We start from the raw sequence: 23069 nt of genomic DNA, 5'->3' as shown, positions 1-23069 counted from the left end.
TTGAGTCTGCAGCTACAGCATCTTTGAAGGTTTGTTCTTCAAATTCTCCAGAGATTTTAAACAGGTTGGAAACTTGGACATGAATGCAACTGGTTTTGGGGTCTTCAGTCCAAGTCTTTAATTTTGTGACCAAGGGCTTTATTTCCTAAATGAGTTGTCTGCATTCCTATAAATATCAAAGCCATGGTAAGACAGTCAGATGCATGAACATATTTTGGTCCCATACTATGTCAACCTTCACCTTCTGTCTCCTGTATTTCTTGGACTGACTCTATTGGTTAGTTCTTACTCTTGAAGAACAGACATTGAGGAGCTGTATTGGCATTGCTTGAAAGAAGTACAGCAGCATTGGTACAAAACATGTAGTGCAGAGGGAAAAAAAATCAAAACTTGGATCATTACTCCTACATCTCAATCTGCAATCAAACTCTTAAAGTCATCACACGCTAGATGGCAATGCATTAAAATGTTGTGATGTTGTTCGTTGAAGAAGGTCACAAGTAATGGTGAGATGAGAAAGAGGCACTACTAGTGAAGATCTGAAGACACCAGGGTTTTGTTTCTTGCTACCTTGCGAGCACCTGTACCTGCTGCTTCTGAGGCTCAGCCTTAATATCTTGTCACTTCCACACTGAGAGCGTTTTGTATTTATGATGCGGAAACTATGAGGAGCGAGTTTGTAGAGCACCACACCACACAAAAGATATTCTGTATGTTGGCTAATATCTTCTACCACGACAGAGCCTAACCAAGATGCTTTTTTTTTTTCTTCTTGTTATTCTACAAGCAAACTGTCTTTACACCATGTTAGAACTCAGTGTTTCTGGCATTAGGGCTAAAGCTTGGCTGGGTTGTGTGGTGGAGGGGCTGATAGCTTGGGACTAAAGTACCAATAGAAGCTACTAAAAAGTCAAACACCCTCACACTGTTTTCTTTTTTGTTTTTTCTAAGCATGGAGAAATTATGTTCTGGGAATTTAGAGGGTCTTTGATTCAGTCTTGAATTGCCTCCGTCCTACTCTGGGAAGTGTAGGACTTCCCTCCAACCCACAGAAAAGCAACATATGTGCTAACTGTTAGATTCTAATGTGCGCCCTCCTCTTTACTGTATCTTTGTCTTCTATTTGTGTGAAGATCCCAGACGTCCCAGCTGTGCTGTGCTAAACCAGACATTGTACATCACAGATGCTTCATCCTGCCACTGCGCTTGAAGGGATAAGGGATTATTTGACGTGGGGTTGTGAGAGTATTGCCTGCGGTAGATGCACATTGGTGAACATGGGCGTGCTCCCTTTGAAGAGGAAAAGAAGCGGGGAAATGTCTTTTGGCCATTGCATGCGCTTCAAAATAACAATGTGTGCAGACAGTAATGCGTATGCTTTCTTCTGAATATTTTTACCAGTTCATCTGGTATCAAACAGCCCTTTCTTTTAGCATTAAATTTTTTACACCTTGAAATGACCCAATTCCTGCAAACTTAAAGTAAGTTGACCTGTGGCGTAATAGTGTGTGCTAGCATGTGCTTGTGCATAGTAATACGTTTAAGAGAATTTATAGATCAGCATGTCAAAAATATTTTAAATAAACAAGTACCTCACACAATCCCAAATCAAATAAACCAGAGGAACAGAAAGCACTGTTGGTCCTAATGCAGTCATATATATATATATATATATATATATATATATATATATATATATATATATATATATATATATATATATATATATATATATATATATATATATATATATATATATATATATATATATATATATATATATATATATATATATATATATATATATATATATATATATATATATATCATTGAGGAGCCAAAACCCAGTTGGGTTTAATACCATAGATAACACGCAATCTCTCGATTCGGACATTTGACAATCTGAAACCCACAGATTTTTATGGTTTCCTTTGTCATAAAAAATGACCTGAATGATAAGTCAGTTATGAAAATAAAGGTGGACCAACTTTCTGTTGATAATGTACTTTGTTGACAAACCTGCAATGTTGTGTTGGCAGCTGCAACATTTTCTGCTGTCTAACTGCTGATGGAAATATCAGGTGTTGACGGGAGAAGGCACAATATGCCAAAGATCTGAAAGAACCCAGAAATGCAAAGAACATCACCTGTGGCTGGTTTTCAAACAGTTTTGGTTACAGGGTGGGGTTTTTACCATTGTGGATCACCTCTATGTTAGCTGTGCAAAAAGGATAAACTTTGCTCTTTGTACATGGATTTTTGTTTCTGTTTGAGTACATTTTCAGTGTAAGAATTGAATTTAGTAAATACACACATCCCTCATACTCAGACTGTAAATATCTGAATTCCAAGCAAATTCATCATGTGTTCATTTGTCCATTTCTCAGCTGCTGTCTTACTTTTGCCAAGTACTCCTGCTGAGATAATGCTACAGGCTAACTAGCGTTGCCAAGGCCATGGTGATACAATGTTTGTGCTTTCCAGAGACAGCCCGCCATCACTTACTAACCACTGACACCGTTTTACATATTTTCTTTTCTCAGTACACATCAACTTTGACTTGTTTTTCCCATTACTTCACATTGCACAAAGGTTTCACCACTGTCCCAAACCTGATCCTTTTTTCCTGCTTGCTTGTCAGATTTGTTAGGTTTTAATTTATTTATTTTAATTTAGATAGGTCTGTCCTTCATGCAACGTAATGTTATGATACAGTGTACTGTACAGTGCTGTGGTTGAAGGCAGGGCAGTGCTATTCCAGGTAGATGTCCTCTGTAGGGCAGGAGAACTCCACAAACTCTTTATAGTACAACTGGAAGGCTTTCCTGAAAGACAAAAACATGTAACAGTCATTTTAACACCCCATTCAAAACTACAGACCCTTGTGTCTTATAATTCATCCTGGTCTGTCCAGTTCTATCAGTGCACTGGGGCTCGGATGTTATTATGCGACAGCAGCCTGTCTGAACTTGTACATTTCTTGGCCTCTCAGTAGTAAATACCTAGATCTTTACACTAATATCCTCAAACTGTGTTATTTTAGATATTAGGATATTTCTTTCATCTGCAAATGGATTTAGACTTGCATAAATAGTTTTGAAGAAAACTGAATAAAATTAGTCCTCAGCTACTTTTAAGACAGAACAAAAATCGGACATATATACCGGACGAGTTTTTTCAATCATGTTAAAGTGATGCCAAGACTGGAGCATCCGTAACGCAGATGGTTTAATCTGTTTTTGCAACAGAGGAGAAGTAAATGCAAACACTGAGTATTTAAGTACACACACAGTGCAACTCACCCCACTGACTCTGCAAGAGGTTTAGTGGAGTTTTCCGACACAAACACGTGGCAGGCGAATCTGTGGTCTGCTGGATGTTTTGTTATGAAGCCAAAATACCTGTAGAGAGGATGAAGAAGAAGGACAAGGCACTCCATGGAGGGAAATAAGTGTGGTCATAACGCAAAATTCATTTTGTCATTTAGTTATGATAAATGGCAGTGTCTGAGATCATGTGTCTCTGTGGAGGCTGGTACACTGGCAGCAACTTCTTTTATGCTCTCTGCAGGTGAACACTAGGAAATGTTTTGACATAATATCTTTTGGGATGGTAGGACAGAAAACAAAACTGATTGTAATTGTCCAGTCTATAAATGCTCTGGTTTGTTGCGGACTTCGGCAATGTCTGACTGGAAGCAGTGCTTTGTGCTTTCCATCTGTACTTACTTGCTGTTTTTGGGGTGATAGCCGCAGAAGGAGACATTCTTTAATTGGAAGAAGTGACTGCACTCGTTACTCTGCGAGACAAACAGAAAACAGTTGCAGAATAAACACCTTTAATTAAAGCCTTTACCATGCAAATGTTACAAGTCACAGCTTTGCTCTCACCTAAAGTGAAAATAAAACAATTGCTCTAGAGAAAATGATTAAACTATTCTGATAATGAATCTGCTCAGAGAGAGAGCCGTTCTGGCAAGATTGTATTCTGCATCTTTTCAGTCTGAGCAGGCAACATAACAAAGTTCATCATATGGCCATTATTGGTGTATAACCTCCACCGGAAAAGACATACTACAGTTGTAAATCAATGAAATGGAGAAAAGTGCTGAAACCAGAAAATGCTTATTTATCTGTAGTGTCCATTAACAACCACGTGGGGGAGACATGTCTCAAATTTTGTATGAGATTCCACAGTGAAAATTAGTTTCTATATGTAAAAGAGGCTGCACTTCAATTAATTTGTATTAGACTGACAAAAGGATGGACTCGCTTACTCTGTCACAAGCATAATAATCCTCTTGAACTGAAAGCTTGATTCCTTTGACACTGATCTCCAGGATGCAAGAGGACGGTGGGTTGTACTTGACTGTCATCCTTCTGTTAGTGGCAATCTGGAAAAAAGATGAAAACTCAAATTTTAACTCAAGTCCTCACCAGATGTGTCATATGTCTTTTGCAAAGATTTAAAAAAAAATAAAATAAATAAAATAAAAGCTGAGGCAGCGTCTATCTTTCTATGATGTTACGATACAGTAGTCAGACGCTTTAGGCCCTCAAACACAAATGAAAACACATTCACGTGTTCGCAACATGTACCTTCTGCATAGCAGCACAAAGAACGTCGTTTCCTTTGTGGTAGGGCACCTGGACTGAGCCCAAGAACTTCAGCCGGTATCTGTCCATCCATTCACTGCTCTTCACTGCACAGGAAGAAAAGTTGCAGAGTAAGAGCTCATAACAGCATTAAATAAAGGCTTTTTTGTCACAGCATCTAAAGGACAGCATTGCTTCTGTCTGTTTAGCACTGACTCAGTACTTTGCAAAATGTTTCCTTTTCCACAAGGACCATATATATACACTGATCCTCACAGGCATTATTGCCATACAGATTACTCACTGGCTTTGTGGAAAAGCACAACACACCCAGAGGTCCTGATCCCGGGGCCTGAACCTAGTAGATGTTGCTCTTTGGATTCCTGCTGCCTTTTGCATTGTTATTCTGGCTAACGCTGAAACGCTGTTTGAGTCTCATTGTGACATTTGCAGAACAGCCAAAAATCCTCTGCTCTAAACTTGTTCTGTCATTTTTTCTATTTAAAAAAATATTCTGACTGGATGTGATTACGCAACGGCAACCTGTTGGGATTTGTAAATTTCTTGGGTTGGGGTTAATACTTACACACATCACTGAGCTCTGTGGATAGTTTAGAAAATGCTTCTCAAAACTAAACAGGACACGGTTTATTATTATTTCTGTTTCAGCAGAATTTACTTTGTCACTTGTGTACCACTGCAACCTAAGTGGCTTCAGTGAATAATGGACCAAAGTCCTGCTGCAGCTCCAGGTTAACTCATGTACCCCCAGTTTTTCAGCAATCCATAGTTCTTTGAAAAGTCTAACCTATAGAAGTTAGTAATCACGATGCAGCTCTACCTTTTGAAACTAAGCAGCTGAAGGGTAATGTTTCCATGCGTTTCATGTTGTAAACCAGAGGAGGCAGGCATTTCAGCATCTTTACCTTTGTAGCACTCGCTGTCTTTGCTCACTTCTATAGCGTAGTAAGCTGGGAAGATCCCGCGGGCGCCAGTTCTCATGTTGTAGCCCTCATACCAGTAATCCTCCGCCTGCACATCCACCAGCAATGGATCGTCCACCTCCAGCTCCAGCTCATCGTCATGTCGAGGGACAAACCTGTTGGGACAGATGCAGTTTAAGCAGGCTGCTACTCAGAGGCTGCTCATGAACTGAATGAACCATCTTACATTGCAGCTATAGTAATCTGTCCTGGATTTTACATCTGGGAGTTTAGATCATTTTAAAGTTATACTCCTCAAGCTTGCAGAAATATACAAAAGCACATTTCACAGTTTACGTCTGGAGCATTTGGCATTTGCATTCATTTGAATCCAAGCTGTTATTTCCTTCCAGCGTATGAGCCCGGGTAAAACTCAAAACACTCACAACGCAGGATCCCAGCATCAGCTTTTATGAGAAAGTAAACCCTGTTTTTAGCTTTACCAATACGGATTCTTTTTCTAAGAGGGTCTCAAAAAATGTTTAAAGAAATTCAATTCTTAATGCTTAATGTAGAGGTAAAACCTAAAACAATTTTACAACATTGCCAACTAGCTTGGTGATGAGATGCTAGTGGATGAATATGCACCAGAACACACACACCTCAAGTACACTGTCACAAGCCCCCTACTTTCAGCAATGCATGGATAATGTCCTGTATCTGTACATCAGCGATGCTGTGCACATGACTGCACTGCTGCTCTTTTAGCCCCCCACCCCCACTGCTCTGTGCGTTTATCAGCCAGAGGGTTTCTACAACAGCAGCCAATTCTGAAAACTGGAAACAGATTCTGACTGAAGAGACATGGAAAATTTGGTTTCTGCTCTAATGGCAACAATAGAGTTGTGGGAAAAGTTTTTAAGATCTGACAAAGTTTCCACAGCAGTGGTCAGGTCATTAGCCATGTAAACAAAAATGTCCCAATAATATTTCCCCATGTAATGTGTTTAAACCAGAGCCATTCTCTCTCGTAGATTGGCAGTCACAAAGCGAGGCAATGATTAAAATCTTATAATGTGATTTTGGAATAATCTGAAAGACACTACATGTTTATATCAGAATAGAATAAGCTAGGCATGAAGGCAAAAACATGATCATTCAGACCAGATCCACATTTTTGTTTTTGTTTTTTTTAATTCAGGCAAACTTTGTATTTGTGTACAACCGAGAGTAGAAGAATACAAGATTTTGGTTGTGACTTTCCGATGAGATAAGAATTATATTTTATATTTGGAAAGTAAGAATACGCATAATCAACATTATGGTATTTTGACTTCGGGAGGAAGCTCAAGCGCCCACAGGGAACCCACACAGTCACAGCCAGGCCCGGGGTTTGAACCCCGACCTTTCTTGCAGTGATGGGACAGTATTATTTAATGATGTGCTGAACAAAGTGTAACCATGTTCAGTAATCACGATGGCTGATATCATGAGTAGGAAGGATGATGAGGATGATGGGTGTGTAATTCTTCCCCACCTGTAGACAGCTCTGTGACTCTGGTCCCTCTCCTCTCCGTTTATGACACATGAGAATAAGCCAAAGGACTCTGCACCTTGAATACAAGCAAAAAAAGAAAAGGAAAATACACGTCAAAAATGAAATAATTTCCTGTAATGGGGTGGCAAAAAGATTAACAGCTGCAATGTCATATTACAACAAAAGCCCCCCAACAAAAGAATATGAAACCCCATTAAGGCCCTTGGTGTTTACTCTGAAGCACGCGTCAGGATGCATGAATCACACTTTAAGTAGGCATGAAACAGGTGAGCATTGTGTATTTCTGCCCACTTTCCCCTGAGACAGTTTTCCCCGCCTGCACTGCTCAGATAAAGTGCTGTGGTGTTTCTAATGAGAAAGTAAAACATGGACGGCTTCCAGAAGACTATTAGTTGGACTATTAGAGGGAATGACCACACATTTACATGCATTCTCTCACTATCTGTCTCTCACACACGAGTCTTCCCTGCTAATTGCTTTACACACACTGAGATTTGGGTTTGTGTAGGACTGTTGATGTTATTCATTTTTTTTAAGGTGGTAACGGGTCTAATGGAGGCAAATACAGAAAACTTCTTTCTTTACCAATGGGAGAGCAGAAAACTGATGGTTGAAATGGAAGTTTTCGATATACTGCACTTTACATACGTAACCCCCCAAATGTTCAAAAAGATATTTTTGCAAACATTTCTGCGTATAAATGCCTTTTTATAGCTTCATTACAGAAGACAATTGACAATGTTGTCCTACAACCTTTGAAATTCAACCTAACCAAAAGACAAAAGCTGGAAAAAAGAACACTTAGAAGAAGTGAAGACTTAATGACAGGGAAAAATATCATTTATAATATGTGTGTAATTGCTTTGTTTTTCCTCAGCACATTATCCCTCTCTCGGTCTGCCAACAGCTGAGAAGAAAGGAGCTGGAAACACACAATATATATGCGGAGTCGGGGTCTCTCCACCCAGCAGGCCATTTAAACATCCATCGGTGTTTCTGATGTTGACGTGCCGCTGTCGGTATGCTGATATCGATTTGAATAAGGCATCAAAAACCATTTACGTAACAAGTGAAGCTTGTTGATAGGGTTTAAATTACTGTAACTTTCACATAAAGCAAAATAATAGAAATTTTTGGAATGCATTTGTGATAACAAACATTAATTAATACACCTTCCTTAAGTGATACCTCCAAAACTGATTAAATCAATCAATTCTTCACTTGTTAGCATTTACACAGAATTAAATTGAATTCAGCGCTGTACAACTAAAGAATGACCTAATGATCTGTGCTGTACGAGCATGTTCCAGCTCTGGATTATCTCTACGGCATCCATAAGCCTTTTACAACACACCGCCAATTCACTTGACAGCATTCACCCCTGTGTTACTCTTATGTGTAAAATGGAATAAGAGAGAACAAAAGCTCATGTTGCTGTTGTGCTTGCTGGTTATTTCACATAATTTTAGGGTGAAATGTAAAATTTTGGATTCTGGTAGGCACATTCATAATTAAATAATAGGGGTATAAGACAGAATACTGCCTAGTAAATGGCCAAAAGAGAAGCATCATGAGACTGCCTCATTATCCTGGAGAATAAAGGATGTGATGGCTATAAGTGTATATTTGTGGATATGCAACAAAAACCTAACCAAACCTGATTCTTCTAAGTCTTTCTAAAAATAAAAATGTATTTAAAATCCAGAAGTGAACACATGACAATCTTAATTTGTCATCCAGCTTTAAACATGTAACATGTGACTGGAGTTAAAACGTTGGCAATATCATGCCAGAAACTTACTAGAAGAGCGTGAGCGTCCATTCATGAAGACGTTGAGGAACTTCTTGGAGAAGTGCAGATCTGCTTCAGGAGTGGAGTCTTCAGACAGACAGGCTGTGGCCTCTCTCCTCACCCCTCCTATCCGAGCTCCATCTTCCTCATCCTCATCTTCCTCATACTCCTCCCCGATGGCCGACTCATAGGGAGAGGAGACGCAGTTGTCATAGACGGTGGCTGAGTCACTGTCATCACTGTAGCCTTGGTAACACTGCCGAAGACTGACTAGCTCCAGCTGAGCATGCTCATCCACCACCAGCGTGTATTTGACCGAGTCATACGAAAGGCCACTGGCCTCCGAGCTCATGGAAGTCCTTAACTGGGTGGCTCTTCTATGCCCACCGCCATCGCTCTTTTCTCCCCTGTTCCTCATCCTTCCATCCATTATTATCCTGTCCACATCCTCGTCCTCTCCACAGTAGCTATCGTCTGTGGCGTCCACATACTCCACCGATGACCCAGCCCTCAGCATAGCCCCAGCTCCCATTCCTGCCCCCTTTAGGCTGAGGTCCAGAGCGAGGGAGGAGCGAGTGGAGACAGCCATGCTGGGCGGTGTGATGAGGGACTCCACACAGGAAGCATACGATGGTGGGGGTATGTAGACTTCGTCCTCCTCATAGATGGAGGGCTTTGTCCGATCTGGGAGGGGCTGGTAAGGAGGGGGGCCCTCAGTGTCAGAGCTGATGGACATGCGGCCCTGCTCAGTCTGCTGTGAGAGAAAAGGCCGGTCCTGCACGTTGGAAGGTTCAAGGGGGTCGGCTGAACGTTGCACAGGAGTTAGATAGATTTCCTCTGTGGGCTCTAGACGCACGTCTGTCTGGTATCTGATCCTCTCCCGGTGGTTCCCACCTCCATCTGTCTTTCCCGCCGGGTATAGAGGAGCTGGTGTGTAGTTCTGTGGTGGCGGGGGCGCGGGCGGCTTCTCCTGAAGCTTGGAGCGCGTTGATGCTGCTGTGGATGAGCTGTGCGAGTGTCCAGAGGTGTGGCTGTGTCTGCAGGGGGCGTCGGTGGAAGTCCCACGGTCTTTGGTCTGCGCTCCCCCGCCCTGCACCTTGTCCTCGTCGCTCAGACAGCTGTGCTCACGTGGAGGTGTGAGCTCACCTAGAGGAAAAGCAGACGCAAACAGCAGCATGCACAGAGTCGCGAAAACGCACAAGCAAGCACACAAGCAGGTACAAAGACCAGACAAACACACAGAGTAAACATACATGATGCAGAAGCGCAGACATGACCGATAACAGACAGAAAGGAAGGCAGACATGGCAGCGGACGCACAGACAGATGAAACAAAGCACAAATGACGAGAGAAAAGTAGAAATGGTTAGGTAACGCATGTCAGGATTATGCCCCTAAATCCCCATTACTCATCAAATTCACTGCAGCCAAGAGAAGGTGATTGATGTGTTATGTCATAATCCATCGGCAGGATATCCAGGCATGATCATTTCACTGATGATGCAGCACTGACATCTGAAGCTACAGCACAGCAAATGTCAGGTGAGCTCTGCATATTTCTATACACCTCAACACTTATAGAGCATTAATAATAAAAGCGTTTCTGTTAAGCCTAACATTATCTCACCAAATCATCTTTGATGTAAATCTGGGAGGTCATGTGACGTTGTTTGTTAGTTTGCATATGAATGGCACCCTTTCTGTTGTGCTCATATGGAAATCTTTGTCTAAGAAGTGACGCAATGTCCAGATAAATCAAAAAGGATATATTAAATATCCTTACGTGTCCATTCAACTGTGAAAGCTCATGTTGTAGAGTGGATAAATCAATGCCGCAATCTGTGAACCTTGGCATATTGCCTTGTCCAACGCTCAGTGATAACAACCAGGATTTTCAGTCCACGTAATTCATTATATTACCATCGTATGACTTGCATGTGGATTATGTAGATAATTTTCTGTTAGGCTTTCTTTACAAATGATCTTTATGCTGTACATTGTCTCACAAACAAATAAAATCCAACACAGTAACAGCTAATGGCTCATTTTGGGTAAGCACGTGGCTTGGTGTCAGGGTTAGGGTTAGGGTTATTGATTCATTTATTTTGAATATTTTTTTTTTTCTAGGTCTTGATGGAGGTAGTAAGTAATGTATGACTTATTCCAAGAGCAGGAAGTTTGGTGTGTCACCTCACATTGTGCTGTGACACAAGCTGTGGCAACGAGCTACGACAGCTCCCAGCTGGCTAAATCCTGAGCTGACTAGCGCACACACACGCACGCACGCACACACACACACATACACAAAGGCATTATATACACTACTGCATCAGCTAGCTACACTTAGCCCAGCATAGCTAATCCAAGACTTAACACTATCTCTTCAGGGTCAGAGAGTAACACAACCTGCCATCTTCAATGTGAATCACACACACACATTCAGCTCCTTCTTTTGAAACACAAGGGTGAATAATATTACTGCCGGCGCATCCCATTTGTCAAGATAAGAGAAAGAATTGAAACTGAAATGTAAACTTTGTGGTGAGAAGGAAGAACTCACCTGTTTTAAGGGGCGAGGATGAACCTGAAACTTTCTCCTGCCAACTGTATTTCTTCCCAAAGGAGTTGTTGTTTAATGTGTCCTGTGGACATGTAGAAAAAGCAAAAGAAGGAGGAAGTGATGAGAAAGCAAAACAGATAGGGAGAACAGAGAAAAAGGCAGGAAGAGAGAGGAAGGATTGGTCACTGAGTTCTGGATCCTGACGCCCAAGTTTTTGTCTCTCTCTCTCCCTAGCAAACACACACACACACACACACACACACACACACGCACACACACAAAGCTTTTATTCTGTTGAATGAGCAGGGATTCTTTTGTCTGTGCTCCGTGATGTGCATTTAAAGGGGACCAGACCTTTTAGACAAGCAACTAGGAACACACACATACCCACAAACACTTGCACACACTTTTGCTCTTTTGGCCGTTTTTGAGGGAGCTGTTAATAGATAGGACAGAGCCTTTTTCTAGAAACTAGGAAACTTCTCTCCTTTTTCATTTTTTAAAGTCTACATAAAGGGTCAGTTTACCCCAAAATTACCTTGATTTGTCCCCTTTATTGCCTGTCTTATTTGAAAAATAGATCAGTTTCATCATCACCTTGGATATTTTGGCAAAGATAAGCAAGAAAATTTGACGTTTTCCAGGTTTTGAGTAGTTTTCTAGCACACAGTCACAAACAGGTGCACATCTGACCACACCCAGCCACACACAGGCAGAGGAGCAGCAGAGGGGAACCTTCAGCCAGAGAGGGCAGTGAAACACTTCTATCAGGCCCTGTGCCGCTTCTCTCTTTGACCACTGAATGACTTTATTTCAAAATGTTTCTCAAATAGCCAAGTATTGGGTAAGTGAATTACAACTGTTCACTTTTTGAGCACAAAAAACAGAAAGGCACAACTATTAAAACAGCACAATGAACTTTGTCTACACAAAAAACGCACAGTGATGTGTACCTCAGAAAACTGAGCTGGCTGTTCGTGTGAGGGGGACTCGTATTCTGAACGTGATGAATCTGGCCATAAAGTCAGTCTTATATTTGATCATGTCTCCAGGTCCTATAGGTGTGCATTAGCAGGAAGCACAAGAAGCACTTCACCTCATTTTTTAAATGATTCAGTACTGGTGCTGTTACTATAAATCATTTTCAAATGCAAAACCTTTTTGGGAAGTATATAGTCCATAAAACATTGTTTCTGCATTTGAAGCAGTCAATGTCTCATTTTTAAAGCATAACAAATGATAATGTGAAAAACAACATGACAATACACCAGATGGTCCCGACTTGACCAGAATCTGCACTTTTATAGTGAGTCGGAGTTAAATACAGTGAATACAAAAAGGATACAAATGAATGACACATTCCTCCTTCACTGCATGTAAACAACAACTTTCCCACTTCAAATGCCTTTATATGTCACTATTATTGACGCAACTTGTTACAAAGGCTAAAAGCAAGCACTGGTACAAATCTGAACCATATCTGAACTGATATCTATTGCCAGCTTTCAGTATGTGGCTCAGTGGTGCAGATGCATTTTATTTTTATATCCATCTGGATAAGAGGAAGGGAGATTTTAACAGATGGAAAGAGAACTGGAAACTCCGGTGACGACAGCGTGTTGTCCAAAGTAGGATTATACATTGCTCCTCCGTCCACCCACCAAATGACTCACTTCCCATATATGTATAGACTACCAGGTGGAAACAGAGTGGTTGCCGTGGTAACAAGTGACTCAGCAGGTGGGAGACAGAAGCATCACTTTGAGGAGCAAAGGTTTGTTTTACCAAAAGGTCCTTGCCATGAGCAGTGACTCAGATGTACTGGGAGTGTATGTTGTGTTTGTTAATGGATAAGATCTACATGGGAGTGACTCTGATAACACGTGACCATATCAACTAGACATAAACAGTTTGGCCGTAAGCGATAAGATCAGACATGCAACTCTAAACGACACAGCACACACTTGGAAAAGTTTGAAACATAATGTCACTTCATGGAACACAAAGACAGAAATACAAATGCACAACCCATCAGACAACCAAACAAATCAAAGCAAATTGTTTCCATTTGAACCCTGGAGACAGCCTGTAAACTGTGTGGCTTTGTAACTAGTTAGAGTAATAAATCAATTATTTAATTCCAATGGCTATATCAGGTTTCTTCCTGGGAGATTATTGCCAACAAATATAGGTTGAAAATGAACTGTTATCATTGTGGAGAGGTTTGGTCTGCATTGATAAGGGTACCAGCCTGTGGTTGTTCCTCCCTTCTGCCACTGAACAAAGTGAGTGAAGGAAGTAGTTTAGAAACCAACAACGGCAAACTACATTTCATAAGTACAACTAAGAGTAATTTTATCTCATTCACACAGACATACTTTAATAAAGTGTCCTGTGGTTAGATGAAAGATCAGAGTTGTAGCTGGATTATGATGGACGAATCCTTCCTTGGGTGGATGAATTCAAAGATTCTGGAGTATAATTATTCCACAAAGACCGACACTTTGTTAAATAATTATATTCCAGAATCTTTGAATAGAGATAATCTGAGATAAAACATTTTCTAATTCTGTGTTTCAGTGAATGTGTTTCAAACTTTGACTGACAATGGAGACACAAAACACTGAAATACTGTATATGTGAGAAAAGACAAAAAGAAGGCAAGCAACCAGATAAAAGCTTTCAACCAGCTGATTGTACAGAATGTGAGGAAATGGTATAGTTAATATGATAATTTGTCCATAATATCATTTAGTAGGTTTTAGGCCCTCTCCATTGAAAGTAGCTGTCCATAGCGATTTTCAAAAGGGTAATTGTGTACATGAACCAGACACAGTGAAGTCTTTTAGGATAAAAAAAATCTGATATTTAATCCTAAAAAAGAGGTGTATGTACTTTCAGGAAAATTAAATTAAAATTAAAAGCGAAAGCTTTACCCACCGTTGCCTAAAAGAAGAAGAAAATTACACCAAATAGTGGCTGAATAGGATTTTAAAATATTTCTTTCTTTTTCAAAGTCTTCATTGCATCATTGCTCAAACGTTGCTTTTGTTAAACCACAGAAATCTGTCACATGCTGCCAGTGGTGCAGAGCTAACTGTATATTTTACATTTTTACTGATTCATTGACCTGGAAATATCACCAAGTGTGCACTCTCTCTCCTTACAGTTGTCAGTTTGAGGGAAGTGGGAGATCATCAGCACTCATGTAGCTCATCTCATGTAGTTTTCCGGCACCGCCTGACTGAACCCCACTGTCAGCTCTGTTGGAGCTGTCGTAGTAGTTTCACAATTGCAAGTTTTATTAAAAGAAAAAAAAATGAAGTAACCATTGTTTTTAGCCTATTTTGCTGATGCACATCTTTCATCAGTAGGGGCTAAAAACTATCTGTTCAGGTTTTTACTCTATGTATTTGTATGTTGGTTCCTGAATCTGTACAATTGTAGCTTTCTCTACAAAACAGGTAAAACGATATATGTGAAGCTAAAAGACGAAATAATTATTTCCTAAAATGCAATGCAGCTTCCCCTTGTAGATCTTTCTTAAATATTGTGTATTTGTTTACGTCATCTACAGTATAGCCACTTAATGCACCAGCTCTAAACAAGCTATTTCGGGGAAATGCTGGAAGCAGGTTCAACAAAGTATAAACAGCAGGGTTCTAAATTAACACCCGCCAACCTGCCAAATGTGGGCTAAAATTCATTTTGGTGGGTGTTGATAAAAACTTACTAGCCAGTTTAGCTGGTGATGCATGTGGCACTCCTGTTGGTCAGATATACTCTACTTTATGTTTTGTTCTCGGTCATTTGTACCCCTGGCAGTGATTCCTACATTTCCAATAAATACTGTGCCGTAATGCTACATAATGATATTTAATATGACCAACGGCTGGCCACGCTACAGTGAAGAGTGCAACCAGTGTGAGAAACGAACAGATAGATAGATAGTGTGAGGGAGGTAGATAAAAACAGCGGAGCTAAAGTTGAACGTAAAACGTAGTTTAACATCTAAAGTAAAACTTAACTACATGCGGCGGTGGTTGAAGTTGGGACAGACGAGGTTGGGTGAGAAGAGAAAGAATGAAGGGGATGCGGATATCGGCGACAGAGCGTGCAAAACTAAAACAAGAACGTTTAACGTCAAATGGTTAGTGGAAATTCTGATTGGCTAGTAACTTTTTTGCTCACCAGCCAATGTGTTACTTTAGAAACCTGGCAAACAGCAACATCTATTCATCTATTTTATCTATATATCCATTTTATTTTCATATAGCTACTACTATTACTCATTTGAGATTCATGACATCCTGCAATTTTAACCACTTGAGTCTGTGGCTGAAAAGTTAAAGCTGGTGATTTCTAAATAAAGGTCTGTCTGCTTCATTTTCATTTTGACAGATAAATTCATATGAATAACACTAAAATGTCAACTGTAAACATGGTCAACATTATTAGCAATAAAGACCCCAGAATCTGCTTGCTGAAAGATATTGTGTTCATGAGATGTCGTCCGTTGCTTCATGTCTTCAGTGTTAACACTTACATCGCTTTCAGGAAAATGTCACCAATTTGCAATTGAAATATTGAGAATTGCTTAAAGAGGAGAGTTAACATGTTCCTAGGAGACTTGCAAACCTCCCAAGAAGAAAAAAGGTTTCAAAGCAATTATTTCCTCTATGCTTTTACAGTTCTGACAGCTCACACACACACACACACACACACACATACACACACACACACACACACAAGAACAAAAGCAGCAGTGAGTACAGTAGCCTCATGGAAAGTGGGCAAAGAACAAAGCGTTGACAAATATAGCACTGCTTGGTTGATCGTGTTGACAGCTCATACCGTGGGGGAGCGAGAGTGTGTGTGCATGTGTGTACGTGTGTCATGTGCAAACTCACCAACATACACATAATTGTACTTTGCATAACATCATTAGAGTTTACATTTCTGTGGTCTATGGCAAGTACATTTTCTTATTGAATTAGGAGACAAATCAAAATTGAAATTAACATTTAATATTCAAAGACCTTTCAACCTGTTTCTTTGAAAGAATTATTTAATGATCTTAAATTACTGTCCAGCTCAATACAGATTTATTGAATGGTTGAGCTCACTTTGTGTAGCAGCAGCTGTGAAGATAAACCCACTGTACCTGAATCAGCCCTGCCCACAACCAAATGGCAGACTAAATTAGCAGCTAAACAGCCAGATTAAAGAAGGTAACGCAGACTTAGTTCGGGCTGTGGGTGGATACTGATCTTGCCAGTGGACACACAACTTCAGAGGGCTGTTATTGTCTCTGCTGGATATTTGGGTCACGCATGTTTTCTGACACGAGTGACAACAAGTATCAATAGACAGCTCGCGTTGTCTGTTTTGTGTGAATTACGTTTAGATCTACCAAACAGCATTAATCATTTCAGCAAATACGAAAAGGGGCTGATAATGCAATAATGATGAGAATAAAAGACTTTTTTTTTTTTTTAAGGAACAGGGTCTGCATAACTTAATTATTATTGTCATTTTACTCCAAATCTTGACCTTTCCCCAAAGCTAATCACTCTGTTAAATGTTGTGACATCATTAACAGATTTATTTTCCAGCAGTCATTTGTAATCGCTTTGGGATGCACAGACGAATGATGTCATCCTGCTGTCAGGGGTGTGAGATCAAAAAGCGCCTCTATGTTTTGTGCAGGAAGGCGATTACAAAAGATTAATATTGTTTAATTTGAAGAACTTACTGGCACTTGTAGGGAAGTAATCTGTTTAATACACACGCGCACACATACACACACGCCAGAAGTGTATCCGTTTGATGAAGGAATGTGGCAGAGCTCTCTGGATAAACATGAGACGAACAGACATTGAGCGACACACACTTCCACCATCATCCACAGCCTACGCCAAATACATACACTCATGTCTGTATGTCCCATACCAGTGAGGACCCGTACTGATACTCTACCTTCTGTCGCTCCTGATATCAACCTTAACCTAACCTAAGCCTCAACAATTAAGCTTAAAAATAACCCTCAAACAGCCATTGGAAGACAGCATGGTCTCCATCGTGAGAGGTGTAGCTGAAACTGGTCCTCACAAAGCGTGAAGAGCAAGAAAAACACACACTCATACAGATTCACACAGTCACGAGCTCTTGCAGCATTCAAACACAAACAGAGACGGGCACCAAGAGTGAGAGGGAGAAAAAAAACAAAACAAAAACAAACTGTGTCCAAACAAATGAGGCTATTGTTCACGTCCAGTAAACACTTTCTGTCAGAGGCTGACTTGTAATGACTCCAGTGGTGATGTCACACAGGTTGTCCATTGGTGTCATGTCATTTTTAAATGTCAGTAAAATATGAGTGTGAGACTGACACACTCACTCACAGAGAAGACATGTCCTCTTCTCTTTCTGCTTCTTGATCAATATTGTGTGCGTGTGGATAAGCTTAATCTAGCCTTTACCTGTGTGCGTGGCACAATTGGGAAAAGGTTAAGGGTCGTGGGTCTCTTGGGCCGGTAGGTATCCATGGTAACTGCCGCTGCAGGGTCCTTGCTGGCTGATGGGGGTGCGATGGCGGAAGCCTTTAAGGACTCTTTGTCGCTGAGGTAACCGTCAGCACCGTCTATAAGGTCCAAATGCAGCATTTCAGCCTGAAGCTGGCCGACGGCACCAAGCTCTGCCCTCCCCGACATGCTATTGGTTCCTCGCCTCACATGGCCCTGCAGGGATTGGAGGAAACGTACTGTCAGCTGAGGAAGCAAAGGAGGGGGGGAGAGACAGAGAGAGACAGACGAAAGAGTGTGTGTGTGTGTGTGCATGGGATGAGAAGATTGGCCAATTAGAGGAGAGGTTCAGACTGTAACACTCTCACTGCCAACACTGAGCAGTTTAAAGCAGAATCAGAAACCACATCTGGCTAAAGTAATGAGAATTAAATCACACATAAGTCACACTCACCTGTTGTTTCATTGCTCAAGTGTGGTCTGCCCTCACAAATGAGGGCACAACAAACAGGTCCTTGCCATGAGCAGTGACTCAGATGTACGACTCACAGTGTAGAGAGTCGTATCCAACACATCACTCTCTTACATGGATGCTGCGGTCGTGATTTTTGGGCATATTTATCGTACAAATATTTTAGCTCCTATTTCTGTAAATTTACTCCCAACAATCTGTAGAGCTGTGCTGATCTCATCCATCTTAAGTCACAGGGCTCGAGGAGTACCAGTGTTGTCACACCACTTTGTTTCAGACTGAAATTTCTCTCCTATTGGATGGCCATTATACAGAACTCAGTAAGGTAACTGCTCACATTCTTTAATATTCCCGGGCCATTCTACCATTAAGGTGATATTTTTCGTTGGTTACTGAAACCATCTGATTCTTCATCCAGCGCAGCATCAGGTCAAATTTCAATCTGGCCCAGATCCCCTTCACCCTCAGCTCTTTGTGCTTATTAGTTCATGTTAGCATGCTAACAAGCCAAACAAAGTTAGTGACAGTGATCTGCTCCACATTTGCATGGCAGCATGTTCATGCTGGCATTCAGCTAAAAAAAAAGAAGAAAAAGGCATAGGCAGATATTCATAGTCTTGTTTTACTGCTATCTACTGACAAAATATTCAGTTTTTATTGCCGATCCACCTGACCTGGTTGATTTCAAGAAATTCAACCAGTGTTGGTGACCCCTTGTCTCACAAGGAGAAAATAAATAAATCACATCATTACAGAATCACATACACAAGAAAGAAGTTATAGAAAAATGAAATGCCTATTGTTCTGAATACCTTTATAATCTGACATAATTATTCTAGAAAAAAAATTAAATGTTTCCACAATAAAATCTCTGTAAAAATCTGCCACATTTAAAGTTAAATGATGATTTGCAGCACCGGCCTTCTATGAGATTCACTTTGACTGTCTTTTGCGCTGCTGCTATTATCAAAGCAAATGACAACCAGGAAAGTCCAGTAAGTCCCAGGGCACTGGGCCAGCACAGTCTGCTTTACTCACCATCACTGTCACTGCTGCTACTGTACAGACACACACACACACACACACACACACACACAGTCTGCCAGTTTTAAGCCCATTACTGTCTTTAGCATGCACCCGGTTTACATGGCATACACACAAACAACATTTACAGCACATAGTATGCAAGTCTTGCAAATCCTCCCTAATAAGAACTGCAGCATCCAGTGATACTGCAACATTAAACTAAATCAGATGAACTCAACCTTAATCTTAACCTAAGAAGCTCATATGTCTGATTTAAGTGCCATGTGATTCTTCAGCGGCTTTTACCTTCAGATAAGTTAAAAAAATAGTAATAATTATTTGCATAAAGATAAGACATAGTGAAGTATAATCCAGCTACACGTAAATGTAGCATTCCAAAAAGGAGTGTGGCAGACTGAATAACACGTTTTCAGTATCATATTTTCGCCATATGAGTGCATTATTTTAGTTTTCTTTTTACTATTATTATATAAATCCTATCTATAACATGAGATGATATTTGATGATGAGTCATCACCCCGTTCTACAACTCAGTCATATCCAAACCGTTTACAGATACTGTATCTTGACATCTGGGCTGTCTCAGTAATGATCAGATACTCATAGAAAAGCAGAGACAGAAATCAATTTGCTGCTTTAGGAGCGGCAATAGGGCCTGATCAAGGGGGTGACAACAATACAACAGTTGTGTTAACACTCACTTGCCATGATAACTGCATTCACCATAATCTGGACAATCTCAAGATCACCGAAAGCAGGGATGTGAGGTGGATAAAACTTTTTTGATATAAATTAACATTCAACATTCAATCCCTGACCAACACTGAAATCCCAACTAATAATCATTTCAAAGTCAAAAACAGAATTTAAACCTTACTTTTCAGGGACGATATGCCTTCATGTGTTTATTTTAACATGCAAACATCGCCATGCTGACCATACGTATGTGACTGATGTATGATGACGGTTGTTAGGCCTGAAAAGGAACAGAGCTGACATTCACGTGTGTGCGCAGCTGCAGACAGAGCGCAAACTCACAGTAGGTGAAGGGGATGGAGGTTAATCCAATTCCATCGGCTACATGTTGCCTCCAAGCACATTTCTATACAGCAAAGACAACAATCATCCACATTTCTCTCTCCCTCTAAGGAAAGGACAAGGCTAGTGTGTGTTTCAAAAATGGTTGCTTTTATGGGGGAAAAAAAAAAAATACAATTTGGAATTGAGACTTGTGTAAGTGCGTTTCTATTCAGTGCGAGTTTCCTTGAAAGTGCACAAACAAATCAGTCTCAGAAAAGCTTCTGTGGAGTAGGAGGATTTTTTTTGTGACCTTAAGTCTGGGGGCTGTAAGAAGCCTTACCTGCCATCCCTCCACTTTTCTCACTCTATTTTGACACATCAGACCACTGTTTGTTTCTGTGTTTGGAATTACAAGCATCCATTTTGCTCCTCCCCTTTCCCTCCCTTGTCACCTTCCATTCATCTTTTTATTTAGTTCAACACCCACTGATACTTTCTGCCCTGATTTTATAGCTGGCTCCTTTAAGAGAGCCCTTGCCGTTGTTGCTAAGACACCAAGAACCTAATGACGGTGAGGAGGCTGAGGGGATGCTGCGGCCCTGTAGATGCTGTGATGCTAGGCTCTGCTCCAATCAGAACAGCTTGAGCATTGGAATCACACAGCCAACAGGGGGGGGGGGGGGGGGGGAATCAATAAAAATCCTGACAGGGAAAAAAATAAATAAAAAAATCACATTTGAAATATATAAATTTACATTTAGACCTTTTCAGCTCATTGTTTTGAGTATCAAGCAGACAAACGCAGGCCTCCTCAACCTCATTCCTCTGGTAAAAGCATGTAGCAGCTTTGATAGCTTTGACAAACATCAGTCCAAATGACAGACCAGTGATGTTAGTGATTCGAAATATCTGGCGGCTATACAGCCAGATATGTTTTTTTATTTCAGAAGCTGATGGGCACCAAAGCAAAACAAGGAGGAGAGCCACTATCAATTTTGTATTTATCATGTAAAACAACCACCCCCCCCCCCCCCCCCCCAAAAAAAAAAAAAAAAAAAAAAAAACTTGCCTCCCAACCCTTTTGCCAACACAGAACAATATATTAGAATTCTGTCTAGTGATAATTGTTAGCATTGTGTTCTTAACATGTTCAGTGGTCTCAATGTCTTTCCTCAACAAAAAGACAAAAAATCTATTATCACAGCTTTAAATGAATCACTTCAAACCAGAACAGTGGATAATAACCTTCTGCAGATTATTCCCAGGGGACAGAGCACCTGGATGCATGAATGGTGCCGGACTATCAACAGACAAACAGCTGAGATCAGTAAACATACTGCAGATGACAGTGACTGATGCTCTGAACAGGAGCAGAGACAAACAGGGCTACTCATCTTTCTCTGTTTGTGTTGACAAAGCAGGTTCCTCTCTGCTGTTACCGTGATTGGATGAGATGACGTGAGCAGTATCCATGGGAGCAGTGCGCGTGCGCGGTTGTCGTATGCATCAACACTGCATGTATTATCAGCTGTGACACGTGGAGTCGGTGAAAGAAACACTGTTGCCATGGAAATAGACCTCTCTCTCCTCATGGAAGTGTTTTGCTGGACCCTCTTCTTACCACGCTCTCTCTGTGTCAGTCTTACTCTCTCTCTCTTCTTCTGTCTGTTAATTAAGTGTGCTAGTTCAACACCATTACTGAAAGTGTTTGAAATAAAATGAATGGCTCGAGGATGGGTTGGCTGTTAACATCGCCTCGTAGATTAGTACTGATGTGATTTCTTAACCGTAATGAAGCTCATCTGTACCTCCCATGTCAAATTTCAGAAGTTAATATTATCAAATTTCCCAGAAATATTCATATGAAAGCCGTGGCTCCAGAGGTAGAGTGGGTCATTCACCAATCAGTTTTAACACCAGGCCCATTCAATCTGCATGCAAAGTGTCCTTGGGGAAGATACTGAACTGCAGACCGCACTGACGGCTGTCCCATCAGCAGGACACCAGCAGGATGTCCATGTATATATATTATATATTATATATTATATGTAATATATATACATTATTTCACAAAATATACAGAAACACACACACACACATATATATATATATATATATATATATATATATATGAATCACTGATATTTAGAGTGAATTACTTATAAGTCACAGGAGTAAGCATCTGTGTGAGGAGGGTGATTTTGATGAACTTAATCAGCACGTCAGATTGGATCATTGATGTTAGGGCATTAACTTATTTTTCATAATCTAGCTTCTAACATTTTGATGTCTCATATAATTGTCGCTCTGTCCAACACACTGTGAAAACAGGGGGGGCAGCTATTGTGATTGTATTGATATTTTAATTTGATTATTATTGTGTGCTTGGTCTGACCTCATCGAATGGGCAATGAATGACTGCTAATCAAATCCATTTATCCCTGCACACAGATAGAAGCACTCTCCTCTCCCTAACACTCCAGTGGTTGTGATTGTGCCTGTTGCAATGTCAAACATCAATTCTCTAAGTTTTATTCAGGATTTCAGCAGCTCCCCTTCTTTCATGATTGCTAACAAA

The 23069-nt window shown here is 40.6% G+C and overlaps 1 protein-coding gene across 1 annotated transcript in view; it reads right to left on the bottom strand.

Moving 5' to 3' along the window:
- Positions 1-1877: 1877 nt before the first annotated feature.
- Positions 1878-23069, bottom strand: part of mapk8ip1b (mitogen-activated protein kinase 8 interacting protein 1b) — a 39799-nt gene continuing 18607 nt past the window's right edge. The window contains exons 3-12 of the mRNA XM_029498508.1: positions 17911-18168; positions 11429-11510; positions 8878-10014; positions 7056-7131; positions 5522-5694; positions 4599-4702; positions 4277-4393; positions 3729-3799; positions 3303-3401; positions 1878-2825 (exon numbers count right to left, since the gene is read on the bottom strand). Coding sequence (XP_029354368.1) covers positions 2753-2825; positions 3303-3401; positions 3729-3799; positions 4277-4393; positions 4599-4702; positions 5522-5694; positions 7056-7131; positions 8878-10014; positions 11429-11510; positions 17911-18168 — 2190 coding nt within the window. The 3' untranslated portion in view covers positions 1878-2752. The remainder of the gene's footprint in view (positions 2826-3302; positions 3402-3728; positions 3800-4276; positions 4394-4598; positions 4703-5521; positions 5695-7055; positions 7132-8877; positions 10015-11428; positions 11511-17910; positions 18169-23069) is intronic.

The sequence above is a fragment of the Echeneis naucrates genome, chromosome 3, assembly GCF_900963305.1.
Source record: "Echeneis naucrates chromosome 3, fEcheNa1.1, whole genome shotgun sequence".
Lineage (NCBI taxonomy): Eukaryota > Metazoa > Chordata > Actinopteri > Carangiformes > Echeneidae > Echeneis > Echeneis naucrates.
This window is presented reverse-complemented; position numbering and strand designations above follow the sequence as displayed.